General features: G+C 37.2%; 1 protein-coding gene across 1 annotated transcript in view; it reads right to left on the reverse strand.

Annotated features, from left to right (window-relative positions):
• LOC5569370 (ras-GEF domain-containing family member 1B) overlaps window positions 1–17,853 on the reverse strand; it is a 166,532-nt gene that overhangs the window by 78,760 nt on the left and 69,919 nt on the right. The window contains exons 4-8 of the mRNA XM_021844775.1: window positions 16,974–17,087; window positions 16,633–16,829; window positions 14,462–14,585; window positions 14,076–14,351; window positions 10,184–10,327 (exon numbers count right to left, since the gene is read on the reverse strand). Of these exons, the coding sequence (XP_021700467.1) occupies window positions 10,184–10,327; window positions 14,076–14,351; window positions 14,462–14,585; window positions 16,633–16,829; window positions 16,974–17,087 (855 nt within the window). The remainder of the gene's footprint in view (window positions 1–10,183; window positions 10,328–14,075; window positions 14,352–14,461; window positions 14,586–16,632; window positions 16,830–16,973; window positions 17,088–17,853) is intronic.

Here is a 17,853-nt window from a genome sequence, read left to right on the forward strand (position 1 = left end):
TGAAGTTTTGAAGCAGAAAAAAAATCATTTCATATGTTCTAAAGACAATCAGTTCGTATTCTTGTTCATTTTGGGCCAATAATTTTCATGTGATAGTGACGAAAAATAATTATCAAGTACGCATCAAAAACGGTATTTGCTGAAATGAGTTTGAAAACCTGCTGTAATGAATAATTGGGTCCTAAAATGTTTAATGAAATCTTGTTTTTATTTATTGACACGAAAGAGCATGTTACTGCAACTATTTTAGCAATTTTTCCCGCTCAAATAACGGCTACATCATATTTAAACTTTAATTTAAAAATTGGGTCCATAAATGAACCTTGACACTTTTGATCATGTTTGACGTTCGCTTAATCGACAAAAACACCACAGGGCTTTTAGTTTTAACACTGGGGTTGTTCCTATCTGACATTTCGGAAGGGACACGGAAAGAAAAATACACCAAAAATTTGTGTTTAAGCCAAGGAATGTGACAAAATCTAAAAAAAATGTTTTTTGGTCATAAAATTGAGTAAAAATGTGTTTTTGGCCTAAACTTAAGCGTTTGGCATTAAAATTGGAACAGGCCTTTAGGACCCTATTAGTAATTCTAAAATCCACTAATAGATCCAACGCCAAACTTCTATAGTAAACAATAGCGTAATATTTTGAAATCCAGGGCAATTGTCAAAGTTTTTGCATTTTGATATCACTTCAAGAGTGACAAATTGTTTTAAATTAAGCAATATATTTCGAGCCTCTTGTTTAATCCAAAAATAAGGTTCAAAGTTTCTTGATGTCCTGCTTTAAAAAACCTTGAACATTTGTTCGTGAACTTAATTTTTTGATTCTAATTTTTCATATAAAATAATACAAGAAAATTTACGTATTTTCAGCAGTCTAAGCTGATGCCGTGATTTATTTGTAATTTTCTCGGACAGACTAAATATTTGTTACATTTATGCGCTGTTCAATCCTGTCTTGGATCACACAGGCAGACTTGTTGAAAACTTTAACGAAACGTTTTCCAATACTTCAAACATCACATGTAATTGTGACTATTGTCGGCATCCTCGATATATTTGGTAGCCTTTCCCATAAGAACTGCAGGCAAATCTGTTCGGCATTTCCACATAAGCCGCATTTTGAGGCGTATTTATTTCAATCAATGACATCTCTGGCGAAATTGTTTGTTTGGAAATCTTTCTGCTTCCCAGGCATATCAGTGTATCCCACTTACGCTAGATAGCAGTTTGAAAAAAAGCTCAGTTTTTTTATACATTTCAGATATTTCTTCACGTATCTTTCTTTTTATATATCCTAAAACACAAATCAAAGTACGGTAGGCGAACCAGTTATGGCCATAGTGGTTCCCTATTTGACCATACGAGATAACTTGAATGTCTCCACCAGAGTTGGGAATGGTAGTAGAAGTAGGCTTGTGTTTTTGAGTAAATCACGTGGCTCTTCTAATACAGTAGTTCAAAATGTGAATCTCATCAAGTAGCCTATATTGGGTACATGAATTTTCTTAATCAGTAGGCTGTAAATGCGGGAAATAGAACATTTTTCTACAGTAGTTTTGGGTTGCCCTTAGCAACGGGTGTTTTGCTATATTCAAGGCATTTTTCCTACAGCAACAATAAGCGTGAGTTTCACTGGCTTCGCTGACTGTGACTTGCAGCGCTTGCCTACTGTAGTGTGAATTTCAGAACTTTTTCCAGCTCTGGTTTCCACATTTTGAAAGGTTATTTTGTGTTTTAACATTAAGATATATGATATATCTTGATGTTAAAACATTCAAAAAGATTAAAAATGTAAAAGTTATCGAAGCTTCTCATATGGCCAAATAGGGAACCACTATGGCCATAACTGGTACACTTTCCCTATGTAGGTTTCATATGCAATAACTTAGGTCATTTTAAATTTGGTCATCTTGAATTTTATTAGAAAAAAAAAAAAAATAATTCTCACCATTAGTGCAACATTCGTTTTTAATTTTGTGGTCACCCTCAAAAAGCTAACTAAAGGCTCACCCAAAAACGACATCCATCATTTGAGGGAGGGGGTGGTCTACGAAAATGTGACAGTGCATATTAGGTATTGGAAAAAGCATGAGACTTTCTAGAAATCCAGAAAACTGATGGACGTCATATTTGAAACTTCTCTAAGAAAAAACTGAGTTAGAACTGCTGTAAAAACTAGGTGAGCAATGGTATTAGCCGTTTGAAATGAACGATTTTCTGAATTTATGAAAACAACATATTTCGTACAACAAAGTAATAAGTATTCAATCGCTGGTTTTTTCCTCGAGTGAACTGTAAATATTCACAAATCGTTTAAATAATTCAAACACTACGATAACTTGAAAACTAAAGTTTTGTTAGGTCAGAACGTTGAAGACCAAATATGCATTGAGTCAGAAAGAACCGAGTAACAATCTTGAATACCGGCCAAAATATACTGGTAAAATGAGAGAGTTCTACGATATTCCAAACAGACACCATATAACTACCAACAACTTTCATTGGATTCTGGAATCGACTACAAAAACAAATAATCAATCAATTCGTTGCTTTCTGACACATGGTCCACTCTGTCTGCACAGAAATCGTTGTAATTTCTGAGTAACTACCCAAACATGATAAATCGACAGAAATCAAAATCCAATTCATCGAATAATGTAAAATGGATCAAGTTCTATTAACGAATGAGAAGAAAAAACATTAAATACCGAAATATATGACAAATTACTTGGAATGTTTTGCATTTTCTCGCATTCCTGAGAAGTTATCGCTGCCATGGTGATTTTGCATAATTTTGATCTAATAACAGAATAATCCGGTTTCTCAAGTTTTGAACTTGGTCCACTCTGACTTATAACCGATCAAAGGTAGAAATAGCTATATCCACTCCTATTATGATGCCATCTATATATTTTTTAATTTATATGTCTTTCTCCGTTTCACATTTCAATTGCAATGAGCATTGACCACAAACTAAACATGTGCAAATGCATATTAGTTCTCATGTGTTTGGAATATATATTAATTAGATACAATTTTCCTGTAAGACTCACTTATCAACGCTTGGGAGTACAACCACCCTGTGGGCTATAGCAACGCCCTCCTCAAAAGGATATGACTAAGAAGCTCAAATTTTACGACGACATGGCTGGTGAAAATACTTTTCGCTAAGAGATTTGAGACCGTATTCAAGTTCTATGATAACTAGGCTGTCAAAGACAAGTGACCACCTATTCAAAACTACATCAAATAGTGATCTCCTCAGTTTTGACCGAATCCGCATCGACCTCACGATGGCTGACTTTGTTGATTCACTGATTCATTGATTTCGGTGAAAAAAAAACGGCTGTAACCGATCCAAATTGTCAAATTATAATCAATTAGAGCAAGATGTTGTAGTGTATGTATAAATTTGAGCAGTTATATGACACTTGCTAGTGTAAAAATCTAATTTTGAGATCTGTGATTGTTACGGATTATTGAACAGCTACCAATTTCATAAATAATTCTCTGATTGTTACTTATTCGTTACTAACTCATTTAAATTTCAGAAATATCAGAAGATGAAAAGAAAACAAGGAAATTAGCACTAATAACTTTTAAGGCGAAGTAGGCCGTCATTGAAATACGCGTCGTTGATGATTGTTGCTAATTCATCTCACAATTTCAAATCAAAGAGAATCAGTTGGTTTTGCACTGACACAGCTGAAAAAGTATCAGCATGCTTTATGCATGTTAGCGCGTACAGTGATACATTTTCAAGTCAATATAAACTATCAAGACTGAGTTTTATCACTTTGAAATGCAAGCTGAATAGTCATATTGTTGCCAAAACGAATAACGGGCTACTTAGCCTTAAACAAACTTCAAAATTCAAAACTAACTAAATTGGCAAAATTTTCATTACTATTTACACTTAAGCCCTCTCAGGGTCTGTCCGGGAGAATCGTTCAGAGGCGGTCTCACAACCCAGACTTGCTTTGCCAGAAAAATGTAATCACAATGGAAGAGAGTTAGAAGCAATTGCACTTGTCATAAAGAATTAATGAACTTCAAATTAAAATTTTAAACGCTTAATTTATTCAAGTTCATAGTTTTAAAAGGGAATTCATAGGGAATTTAAGGATGCACAAAATCAACTTCACCTGACCACTTGCTGGATTAATCCACTTCTGGCTGACCGATTGGACTTCGTTGCTGGCATCCTTGCATCGAGTGTCTAGGCTACTTTAAGCCGGATCTGGATGACAGAGCTCCGCTCGTTTTTGCAATTGTTGTTCAACTCCACTTATCTCGGTACTACGAGAGATTGACACTGGTAGGAATTTAGTTCCTGGATGAATTCAAATTAAATTGTGGGCTTTGTAGCCGTGCGGTTAGTGTCACCTGGCATTTAGCCGCATCGTACTAAGGAGTGTGGGTTCGATTCCCGCTTCAGGCCGGAAAAACTTTTCGTGAGGAATGTTTTCCAACTGTGCCACTGGGCGTTGCATGCTAGTCCGTTGTCTAGTGTGGTGCTTCCTTCAAAGGGCAAAATGCCCACTGGAAGCATTAACGTGTCGATGTCTTTTAAAAAACAAAAAAGGCCACAAACGAATCAAACTGAATGAATTTAGTTACCAGAAAGCCCGTTTTATTGGCCTGCATATCATTTTTATATCACTTATGATGCAGCAAAACCCATGGGTGGAACATATCCCGGGAGGGATTTGTTTTCGCACAGTTGGTGCAGGGTGCCATGATGCACTGCATAAGGAAGGAATGATGATGTAGGGTTTTATAGGACGGGATTTGAATTCAAATATTCAAATTAATCTTATTTACCAAATTGTTTTTTTCTCTTTTTTAATTCATTGTTTATATCAGGGGTTACTGGTATCTTAGGATAGGGAATATAGGAATACTAATTACATATATACATTTAAATGAAAAAAATATAACATAGCGAATAGAAAATAAAAATGCAAAAAAGCAAATACAAAGTTGTGATCTATCACATAGGTAAGAAAACTGTTAGGCAAATTTATGAATTTCAAGCCGATTTTTTGTGGTGAATTTTTGTTAGGGGTTCCTATGTATTTCGATAGTTTATTTGCCTTTGCAGAGTTATTATATTGGATGATGATGTTTTTTTTTTATTATTTCGCCACCAGTCGGTGACGAATCTGATGATTGTCAGCCCTGCATGGGAAGACATAAACCTCTAATGGAACGATTTCTTATGGACTAAGTGCACATGGTCCAGCCTAACTGAACCAAAGCACACCGTTCAGTGATTTTGTTCACTTTGACTGAACAATTTTTTCTTTTTTTTTTGAGATTTATAATATAATGTTTGCACAGTCAATCTGGGTTTATATCTCTAGGATAAATAGATTATCAACATATTTCGACATAAGTATTGTAAATACATGAAGAATCCATGTGTTTAATGTCGAAATCGGTGACTAAAACTAAAGCATGAAAACTAAAATTTTGTTGGTCAGGGCATTGAAGACCAGAAATATTTAAATGTGGATTCAGTCAATTGAAATATAAGTAATAGAACGCTAATGGCGCTGTTCTCACAAAACTGAATTAGTTTATTGTCACCTTTAACTGTATCTTTTCATTGTTTGTTTGATGCCATGTTGTAGTGAATGGTTTTAAAATTTATTTGACACTTTGAGGACCGGTACTCAAGCTGTCAGCGCGTGGCAAACTAAATGTTGGTAACACGAACAGTAACGACATTAGCATTCTTAGGTTAATGCTTCGACTGTTCAGTCAGAGTAGTCCAAGTGAAAATCTAGAGTACCGGCCAAAAAATACTGGTCCAAACAGCGGGTTCTATGATATTCCCTGCAGACACCATATAACTACCAAAAACTTCTATCAAAATCTGGAATCGGCTTAAAATAATGCAATAATCTATCAATTCATTGCTTTGTGACACTTGATCTTCTCTGTCTGCACAGGAATTGTTGCATTTTCGGACCAACTATAAAAATTTGATAAATGGCCAGAAATCAAAATCAGATGCATCGAGTTACGTAATGTTAATATTTTTTTTATTAATGGATGAGAAGGAGAACCATAACATGCAGGAAAATCTGAGAAACGTCTTGGATTTTCTCGAATTCCTCATGCGCTGATCATTTTGGTTGTAATGGTAAAAAGCACTTGATTTACTCTGTTTGCATACCTTGACCGATTTTCATTGATTATTCAAATTAAATTGGTTACATAGCTTTGCTGTTTACAACATTCATGTAATCTGATGAAAAAAGTGAAAGGTAAGGTGATTTTGCATCTACTGAAAGATTATTCCAACTATCCCAAGTTTTGTTCTTGGACCACTCTGACTTAACGCCGACCTTATAGTCTACAGACTCAATCGTGGGTCAGGACAATTGCCTCCGCCCCCAAAATGCGGACCTGGTACTAACCTCCTGCCACGATGTCTGCATAATTAATAACTATGTTGCATTCACTAGGGAGTGGATGCAGCAAGCATTTTTTACTTCATATTACTCAACTTTTTGTGAACATACTGTTTACGCCTCCCTGGAGTTTCTTTGGTGAAGTTGTTCCATAATTTTGGTAATTTTTAAGACACAAACTATTCTTTATTACGGCACTTGTGAACTTGTACAAAACGTTTATTTTAATACACAAATTGAACTTGAACTTAACTGAATGACGAATGGACTGTATAAATTGGACACGTAAACAGAATACGAACTAGTTACATTAATATCTTATCGTGTATTATTCGTAGCATTGAACAGCCATGTCTTATATAGCGGTCTTATCAAAAGAATAATTGTTCTTAACAATCTTCTGTTACTCTTAGTGCGCCCATACAATTTGGCGCCAAGTGTGATGCGTAATATTGAGTGCATGAGTGCATAGCCATTGTGCATAAGATATCATAACAGTATGCTCTAACAAATCCGAACTTATCGTTTTCATATTATGATTTGCGTCAACATAAACCGCCCGCCTTGAAAGACGGAGGCTCCTAGCTGTCTTTCAATAATTTTGATAGTTATTTCTGACATTTAACTGTAAGCACCTGAATTCTTAAATTCTCATTGTTTAATTTTACGTTTTCTATAGTCTGTCCTTGTTGCATTGATACTGCTGACCTAATCTGAATTATCATCTAATCGAGTCTCACTAAAACTGGACGTTGAAATGGTTGACGATGTTCACTGTTGAATGTGATTGTTATTCTATTCCATTTTGTCTTTGACTTCACAAAATGCATCTTGGCTTGTTTCCTCCACTGATGTTGTAGCTGGCATTTAGTCTACACAGCTCCTACCGTTTCGGATGTACTTCGATGCCATCGGCTGACCTTCCGAATGACCAACCAATTGTTCATTCTTCGCTGCGACTTCTTTCGATGAATGGCGGCTGAGTTCAGCTATATTCTCCAAAATCGTCAACTGTACTCCTTCAAGGGTCCATTGATTAGCAGGCAGCTCCAGTCTCGCCAACGTCCTCGAACCAAAGCAAACCTATAAGTATCGAACGACTTTAGAACTCAAGAGATAAAGTAAATTGAAAATTGAAACATCGATACTTATCTGTGTCCCGGAGCGGATGCTCCGGGAGGACGTGACGACGCATATTAGCTGGAACCACCTTGCTACTGTACCAATCTTCAACAGAAGGCCGACTTGATATTTCTCCTGTGGTAGAGGTTGAGAAACACTGTGTTGAATTGGAGCTTCCTTATCACTGCGATTTTTGGACTGAATTCCTAGTTCATCCCAGGCTTGATGTTCGACTCTAGTGGCTGATAATTGCGCTTGTTCGATTGAGAGCGGTAATACTCCACATGAAAAATGTATTCCTTCTGATCCGACAAAGGCGAGCTGATTGACGTTGATCTTCGATGGGAAACGACACGGTGTGCCTAAACTGGTTGACTCGATACTGCAATTTGCGCTCCTTTTGATACTCAGACTAGCTTGTCACCTCCGATTGAGGCACTAGTTGAGCCTTCAGAATACTCCACGGCAGTGAAGCTGTCCCCCATGTCGGGCGGACCCTCAAACCCAATCTTGCGAGCGCACAAGGATTGGGGCGCTTGCTACGGTAGCAAACTGAACACGCAACACAATTGCAAGGCTGCAATGTGCTGCATCCACTCTCGCCGAGTGGACCGACGGTAATTGTATCGAGCTTCAAAACTAATCCTCATGTTCCAACGATCTACATCGCTGGACTGCTGGCGAACCCACATGAGGCACCAACGGAGCTTGAACCGTTGGCCTGTAATGTTCCCAAACTAATCCTCATACTCCAACGAACTTTATCGCTGGACTGCTGGCTGAACGCATATGAGTCACCAACGGACCTTTAACCGTTGGCTCGAAAATTGTTGACCTTGGATGGCCAACTCGTCGTAGATCGTAGAGTGCGGCTGCACTCACGTCAGATGGGCCCCGATCAGAAAAGAAAGTGAAATCTTCAGCGTGTAGTAATCCATGGTCCTGGCTCCGGCAGGACATATACAAATCAGCATTTACCTGGACAAGGTCAATGGTCTGTTACAATCCGACAGATGCCAGTTGCGCTCAATGGATTCATCTCCCAATTGTCGTTTTGTAACCGCTTTCGAAAAGACTAACTGTGCCTTATTCCTTGTGGGTCCTCGCTCATAATTTGATAAACACTGCTTGAGATCGATGGCGGGAACGATAACTGATGGACGACTTATCTAGAAAATGAATGGGTGCTTTTTCATCTATTTAACCCGAAATGAAATTGACTTGCCTGGAGTGGAGGCCTCCTGGCCTCCACAGGTGCTTCGGCACCAAAAATCGCCTCAAGGAGAATTTCTGTTCGACGTTGTGTTCACCGATCTCTTTCGAATTGTCTATTGGTTGATCCATGGTCCGATGGTTATCATGATAACATTATTCAACTTCCAAAATGGGTTGAGAAACACTGATCGGTTAAACGAGTCTCATTCATCAGTCTTCCAAAATACTGACACTGATATTGTACTGGTGATCGTTATTGTTCCTTTAATATCACTATTGGAAACTTTCTCAGCACATTAACTACTAGGCCGAAACAGGTTTTGGGGACGGTTGCAATATTCGCACTTTGTTGTGATCTCGTAATACGCATTGTTTAGAACGATGGGAAGAGCAATAGAAGCAATTTCGAACTCACAAACCAGCAGATAGCAGTAGTTGATAACGTTTGTTCACATATCCATGGTTCACTTGTGGATCGTATGTTGTCACGATCGCGAAATATCACACACCAATAAAGTTATGCTGCTAATGGTGCATTAAGAAATTCAGCTGACTCGCGCACTCTGATTCTTTTTATTGTTGAGTTGTTTTTTAGTTGTAACGGTTTTGCAGGATACATTTGGGGAGCATTTTTGAATCAGATCACAGAATACGATGCAGTTCGGGACACAAAAATGCGCCTTTCATTTTGAAACACAAGAGCACAAATTCACGATCACAAAATTTAACGCTGGCGACGCATAATAACGACTTTTGATCATACGACGCTAATATGGTACATAAAATTTCTTCGCACGAAACTATCCTCGATTCTGGTCAACTGGTACATCCGGCTCGAAGGACCAAATGTTTACGCCTCCCTGGAGTTTCTTTGGTGAAGTTGTTCCATAATTTTGGTAATTTTTAAGACACAAACTATTCTTTATTACGGCACTTGTGAACTTGTACAAAACGTTTATTTTAATACACAAATTGAACTTGAACTTAACTGAATGACGAATGGACTGTATAAATTGGACACGTAAACAGAATACGAACTAGTTACATTAATATCTTATCGTGTATTATTCGTAGCATTGAACAGCCATGTCTTATATAGCGGTCTTATCAAAAGAATAATTGTTCTTAACAATCTTCTGTTACTCTTAGTGCGCCCATACAATTTGGCGCCAAGTGTGATGCGTAATATTGAGTGCATGAGTGCATAGCCATTGTGCATAAGATATCATAACAGTATGCTCTAACAAATCCGAACTTATCGTTTTCATATTATGATTTGCGTCAACACATACCATGTACCTATAGGCTCATACCCCCGCCTGTTTTTATTCATTTCACTCCATTATTGCTCTGTTCAGTGGTTGCGCTAGTAACGTGGGTGGTAACATTAATTTAATTTTTATAGCAATATTTTACCGTGATTTGTAATCTGGCGATGGGCGGCATATCCAGCGATTCCAGGATGGCCGTGGCGCTGTTATAGTTTCCCACCAGGAGGCAGTACTGGGCTGCACCACTCCACAGCTCCACCGTTTTGTTGCGGTCCTGTATGTTTTGGCACTGGAAATGAAAGAGGAAGCGAACTTTAACACATGCTGAGAGCTCACACCAGGGAAGACGGATGCAAAGTGCATGAGCTGTTCTATGTGACTTAATTAGACTATTTGTTCACCGGAAAATTAATTTCGCTGCAAGAGAATTCGCATATAATATATGTTTTGGTTTCAATGCAAAATTTTAGCGTTGTCAATCAGCGTAATGAAATTTCCGAATTCATGTTGCGGGAGGTTTGAAAAATAGTGAAATAATGCAGCTGTTTATGATACAGAAATAGACACTTGTGTCGTTGAAATGTTTATTTGCAAATTAAAATGAAATTGAACTGCGTTTGAGTTTAGTACCGGAGTAAAATTGACCACAGGGGTGAAGTTGATCAGATGATTGGAACCAAATAGCAATTCCTGCCATTTAAATCTTAATGGTAACGGAATCATCATAGACATTCAATTTTTTTTTCTAGTGTATCTAATATGATTCGGTTATGGATGCTCCCTACAGAAAAAAACGTGTAATAGGGTCCTAAGGTCCTTCTCCAATTTTAGTATCAAAAGCCTAAGTTCAGGCCAGAAAAACATGTTTACTCAATTTTCAAGTATTTTTCGTTTGTTTAAGTCCAAAAAATATTTTTTTCTGGTTTTTGAGGTTTTATCACACCCTTTGATTTAAACTCAAATTTTATTTTTAGTGTCCCTCCCGTATATTAGGAAAGTTATTGCCAATAGTATTTTATTATTTATCAATAAATTACCCTTCTTTCAAATATTTTAAATATTTTTTCTTTTTTTGAGTTTTGCTTTTGGAATAAATTTTTGCTCTGAATATTATATTTTTATATACTTAGCACAAATTTACCCTTTTTTCAATCATTGGATGTTCGTTCTGAATACGATGTAACCAAAATAAAAGGTATAAAAAATATTGGTTCAAAATTTAAATGAAGTTCAGCTTCTTTTATACAGCCAGTTCTCCAAATGCCAGTTCCCCGAATATCCCGTTTCTCCGATTCGCCCACTTCTCCGGAATTATTTTTAGCACTCATAATTGTCGTAGCTTTATACATTTCAGGGTGGTGAACGAACTGGCCACCTAATATGTACCCTTCTTTGTTTAATTGGCGGTTCTTTCGAGTCTTACTGTCCTCAGCATTTTTGTCAACATGTGTATAGTCGAGAATGATAGAAGTACCACAATCACTTCGATGATCCTGAACGCAATTTTTTATGTCTTTTCGTTTTATTATGCAACAATATTTTTTGGCGTCTAATCTTCTCTTGGTTCAATCATCAATTTTGCCTTCTTTAAAAAATAGGCTGTTCTTTATATTTATAATGTTTTTAGTTATGCTACATGTTAACCATTTTTTATTTTGCTGTTTTATCAATTCTTCCAAGACGTGCTGTTAGAATGATAATATGTTTTGAACCAGCCATTATTCAACATATTTTTTTTCTTTTGCAAACGCATGATCTCTTTTCGAAATATGCTGGAAAAAATATTATTTTTCCCTTCTTTCGATAATAGACGGTGTTTATGATGTACACTCCCAAAATTAAAATTTATAAAACTGTGTTTTTCATTTGAGTTATGTTGTGAGATAATTTTTTGCGTTGGAGCCTTATGCATTTTAAACGAAAAATAATCTGCTCTTGTATATTGGCTATTTTTGCTTTATGCTGAACTAATAGTTCTTTGGATTAGATCTTTAAATATTTTGCAAATAAATTTTCCCTTCTTTTATCAAGTAATTTTCATCCAAACTGTGACAAAGCTTGATCTGCAGCAAAATATTCTATGAACGTTTCCTTTATTATTAACTGCGAACTTTCTTTTTTAATTCTTCTTTCTGGCGTTATGTCCCCACTGGGACAGAACCTGCTTCGCAGCTTAGTGTTCTTATGAGCACTTCCACAGTTATTAACTGAGAGCTTACTATGCCAATGACCATTTTTGCATGTGTATATCGTGTGGCAGGTACGAAGATACTCTATGCCCTGGGAAGTCGAGAAAATTTCCAACCCGAAAAGATCCTCGACCGGTGGAATTTGAACCCACGACCCTCAGCATGGTCTTGCTGAATAGCTGCGCGTTTACCGCTACGGCTATCTGGGCCCCTCAATTTACTATCATCAAATATGTATATCGCAACTCTTTGTTTTATGATGTAGAGAAAATTATTATTCTGAATAGATCGTCCACCAGACCCGTCACGAGTTCTATTTAGTAATGCTCTCTAATGTCACAACAATTTTTGACATTCATGGCTTAGAAAATCTCTGAACGAACATCACGCTTGTTGAGAACCTACCAAAAATGTTTGCTATGGGCTCGGTGGTGTTAATCTCAGTAAAATCTTCAAAAATACCGATATTCATTCTAAGTCAATCATTATGCCAAACGGCCATTATGCCAAACGGCCATTTTGTCAAACGATCGTTAACGACTTTATGCCAAACGGCAGTGAAGTAAACGTCAAGCGTTATTCAATTTTAAATGACTTTAGATACAGTTATTGCGACCGCCACTACTTCGATAAACCAAGAACTCGCTAGCTCCCCCCTCCCCTCCCTAGGCTCCCTCCAGAAAAAAAAACCTAGCTACGATAATGCCTGTGCCAAAGTAAATCATACAAGTGCCTAAGTAGTTCTTAACCCTAAAGGAACCCAATATCAATCGGAAGGTTTCAATCTATTCTTCATAGAAACACTTTGAAATCTTTATTAAATTATGATTTTGACTCAAGTTTCATCTGTGTTATGGCTAGTGCAGAAGTTAGAAATAGCGCTACTACAGCCTCATGTGTTTCTATAGTGGTCCGAGCGATTTTTACGCTAGCTCCATTATTCGATTTTGTACAAATAATTGTTTAAAGACAAAAAAAAAAGGTACACCAACCCTAGTTATCCAATTCCCAAATCCAGCCTCAAAGGACAGATATAGGGAAAATGTATCAGTTATGGCCATAATGGTTCTCTATTTGGCCATAAATAAAATTTCAATAACTTTCACATTTTAAATCTTTTTGAATGTTTTAACATCAACATTGATCTTAATTCTACAACACACAAAACCTTTCAAAATGTGAAGATATTCAAGTAATCACATATGGCGAAATAGGGAACCATTATGTCCATAACTGGTACACCTACCCTAGGACTCGTGCCGTAAAAATCATCGTTCTGCAACCTGTTGCGTATTATTAGTTTACGAAACAAGTTGCAGAATGATGATTTTTACAGCACGAGTCGTAAATTTATCCTACGAGGCTTGCCGAGTAGAATAATTACGACGAGTGCTGTAAAAATTGAGTTCTGCAACGTGTTACGTACAGCATTTTTTGCAATTTCGTAGAAGCCCATTTGAGGGTATCAGAAATTGTATCAGAATGTGTTCATTATTATTTTACAATTTCTGAGAAATTGTTGTGTAATGATTCATTACGCAACTCAAAACAGTGGCGTAATGAGAAAGCGTTGCGTAATGAATCATTACAGCACTGGTTTCAGTTAGGCTATGACTATTCCCGCACTGCATACTTCAGTGCAGGAAAGTAGGCTGTTTCATGACAGATTGGCGTGATGAAAATCAGCATATTACGATGGTAAATTGCAAAAACTACTATTCAATAAAGAATATCAGAAAAAAATGGAAGTGGTGTTTTACGAAATTTAAAAAAAAAATCGTTTGTTGGATACTCGTGCTGTAAAAATCATCATTCTGCAACTTGGCGTACTATTTAGTGTGTACCTACCTTCAAAATTTCGTTGGCCACAAGCATCCTTAGCCGGGCGGACCACTCGAGATAGCTCTCCAAATTGCACGTCCGCTTGGGGTCCAGTGATGCCCCTCCGGATAAGCTGCAGAAACCGACTGGTTTGGGAGTAAAATCTTCCCGATTAGGATCCTTCAGTAGATTGGCACTGCACTGGACAAACTCCTCTGGTCCGACGTGTTTTGCTAAATTGCGCTCAATTCTGCATAAAACTTGTGCTAATTGCGAAGCGTTTGGCCACTTTATTGATTCAGTCTATGTGGATACAATGACACGAAACACGTGGTGGAATGTTAGTTCATTAGCGAGAAAACGGTTAGTAGGACCACCGGAGCATTGGACTATTTCGAAGAGTGGACACCTACCTTATTGTCAACAGTTGATTGATAGCTTTTGAGTTCCTCTTCGTGTTTTTCGAGTTCAGTTAGCCGGACTAACAAGGCACATAGTAGATCAGATACCACATTGGCTAATTTGGTGTCTGCGCATCTGCAAATAGAAAAGTCAAATTGGAAACAGTATGAGGAAACATTACAAAATGACGTCGTGATCATGTCGGTCAACAGGGGTCTATGAAGGTATGACAGTGTGCAAGTACTAAATAGTATGTATAAACAGCATATTACAAGTAGAAAAACCCGAATTTAGTACTATACCATTTAATTCCACTAGAGCTTGTATCCTTTGACAGATACGCGTATTTCGACCTTAATTGTAAGGCCGTCTTCGGTGTCGTGTACTAATAATATAATATTATTTAATATAATAAATAATAATATTATTAATAATAATAAATAATAATATTAATAATAATAATAATAATAAAAATAATAATATAATAATAATATTATTTAATATTATATAGTTCTTTTTCGTTAAAGTGAACTAAATAATATTCTTGAGAAAGCCCTTTCCGAACAATGCCAAATTGGGTTCACTTTTTCATAATGATTACTTGGACTGGGGAAAATCCAAGCAAATTGTTTATTCCATTTTTGATCTCTTCAAGTGACTTATAGTCAAGTGAAAAGTACTGTTTTAGTAGCACTAAAAAGTACCGTTTTGAATTTTAGCACTGAAAAGCACTGTTTTATTGCTTTAGGTAGTTTTTAAGAAAATTTCCAAGAGCAGAGAGAATTCGTATACGCTCAGCACGAAGGTAAGATGTGCTCTGTTTGAATTGACATTTCTTTTCAACTGCGTACTGCGATCATAAAAAAATGCTTACTTGATCGATTCCTTGCAAGAATTTCCCATGAATCAAGATAGGCCAAGAAATTATTTGTTAACAGCGAATTAGGCTTAAATCATGAAATTTTCTTCCAAATGTTACACGTTTTCGAAAAAAATGTTGGAGTTACGTGTAAATTCGGTAATAAAAGGCATATTTTGCAAACCTCTATTTGAGGGTCCCCCAAATCTACCTCCGCACCGGGCCCCCAGAACGCTAGCTACGCCACTGCTGACACCTAGGCTTAAGTGCCCTTAGTCGCTCTCTGTAACGAAAAGAAAAGTGACTCTCCCGTTCAACAGCAATCTATGATGTATGCTTTTTGAATAAATGATTCCCTTTCATGAAGTGTGTTAAAATATTAAAAAATGTATATGAATAGAATGTTTACCAAAAAATGGTCAAAGTGGAATTTTTGACCCCTTCCCACTATTTGTTTTGATATGCAAATAGCTTTAAATAATAATAATAATAATAATCAGAACAATCTCACCAAGTTAATTGAAAGCCACGGTGAAGGCGTCATTGGCATGTAAGCTTCCATCAACTGATCTTTCATATTGTTTCACTCATGGGGGAAAATGGTCACGATCGATCACACGTCAGATGCACATTTTATTTTCTACTTTAGCCGAAACACTTTTTTTGTTTCGCTGTGTGGCTTTTAAACTTCCCTTTTTGTTTCGCCTAATTTTACTACGCAAATCCTTATTTCGGCAGGAAGTGTTCCAAACACAAACAAAATTTTAAATGCGAGAACGCGGAATCACACCTATCGCAAACGTAAGAAAAAAACTAACCGGGTGGCGTAGTACCGGCCAAACCACCAGCAGGATTACATAAAAATCGAGCACGAAGAACGATACAAACTATCTTCATGTTAAATCTTCAAGAAGGAAAACACTTGTATCACTTTAAAAACATTTTTCCATACAAGATAGATATGTGGCATAGTTCCATCAGCCGATTCGGTTTTCACCAGCCGAATTAAAAAAAAATGCAGCACCGAAGTAAACGTGAAAATTCAAAACGCAGCCGGCCGCTGGCGATCTTCTTTTTTTAGTCTCTATTGTGCATTTGAGAGAGAACTATTTTTTAGTTCCCCTGCTCTGTCAATATTTTTTCTGTAGAATTATTGAGTTAAGAAAAAATAGAGTTATAAGCAAGATCTTAAAAATAATTTTAACCAGAACTTTGAAAAATACAGTGTTTTAGAATGGAGTTGTAGCCATATTCATGACGGACTCTGTTATCTATTTTAATACCTAGGAATGGTTTATACTTAGCGTGACAGATAGCACTCACCTAGCTACGATATGTTTAACGTGGTTCATCATGCGTTCATCGCGGAAATCGTACGGGAACATCTTGGTCCACACGGCAAGCAGCGGCACGAAACGGTCCACTGGTTCAGGTTCCGGTATCGTTTCCAGCAGTTTACCCAACAGCTCATACGTTCGGATGAAAAATCGACACGACAGCAGGAAGGAGAAAACATATTCCTGTTTCCCGGTCCCGGTCCCAGCGTAGCAAAAGGCGGAAGCGTAGAACAAGACGAATGCGAAATAATTTAATTTCCGTTTGATGTTCATGGACAGGAAGTGAGGGGGTTATGCAAGTGCATGTGTGGTCTTCGTATATCTTACCTGATCCAACTCTTCGCTGTTGGTAGGCATCAGCAGTTCGATGAGAGACTCCAACGGACCGGACACTATGTTACCGTTTCCGTACATCACTCCTCCCGATCCGAGGGCCGTATGCTGCAAAGAGGGATGCGATATCGTAATTGAGATGATTTGTTTGCTGGTGTTGTATGCAGATGCGAGAACTCGGTTATAGGAAGGAGTTGCTAATTGGAATGTGATGCTTGGTGATTGATATACAGTGCTTTTCTTCTAGAGTTGGACGAAGTATAGCGACACATGGCCACAGATAGGCGAGAGTTGTTAGTCATGTGTTTGAGTTCGTCAAAATAGAAGTCGAGTATAAGCTGCAGGGATAGACTAATTATGAAGTCTGCAGCTTGGTAGTCTAGTTGTGTAAACCATGGAATGACATTTGTTGTATAACATGTTGCCGTTGCCACCGCCTACAACAGAAGTTGAACATGATTATATATCACCTTCATTGCTATGAATATTCGCTGAGCTGCAAACCATCAGAACTCAATCGTATTATGAGTAATGGTTCGCTATCTACAATATATGATGGAAAGTTATCAGTCTTGCTTCTATAGAGTCAAACATGTCTCAAATGATGAAACAGGAAATACCATGCTTTTTGGAAATCTAGAAGGCTCTATAAGTTAGCAGCACAAGTAGTTGTTTCTGAAATTAGCAGCTATTTTATGTTAGGCGTTTATGCCTTGTAGCAAAGTTCAGAGATTCGATGGAAACACATAGATATCCTTTTAGTGTTTAGATACAACTGCATTTCAGCCGGGTGTAAAGGCACTATTATTCTAATTTTATAGATCTGTGAATTAAACTATCGTTAACATTTAGTTAATAACATGATACATTTCAT

The sequence above is a fragment of the Aedes aegypti genome, chromosome 2, assembly GCF_002204515.2.
Source record: "Aedes aegypti strain LVP_AGWG chromosome 2, AaegL5.0 Primary Assembly, whole genome shotgun sequence".
NCBI lineage: Eukaryota > Metazoa > Arthropoda > Insecta > Diptera > Culicidae > Aedes > Aedes aegypti.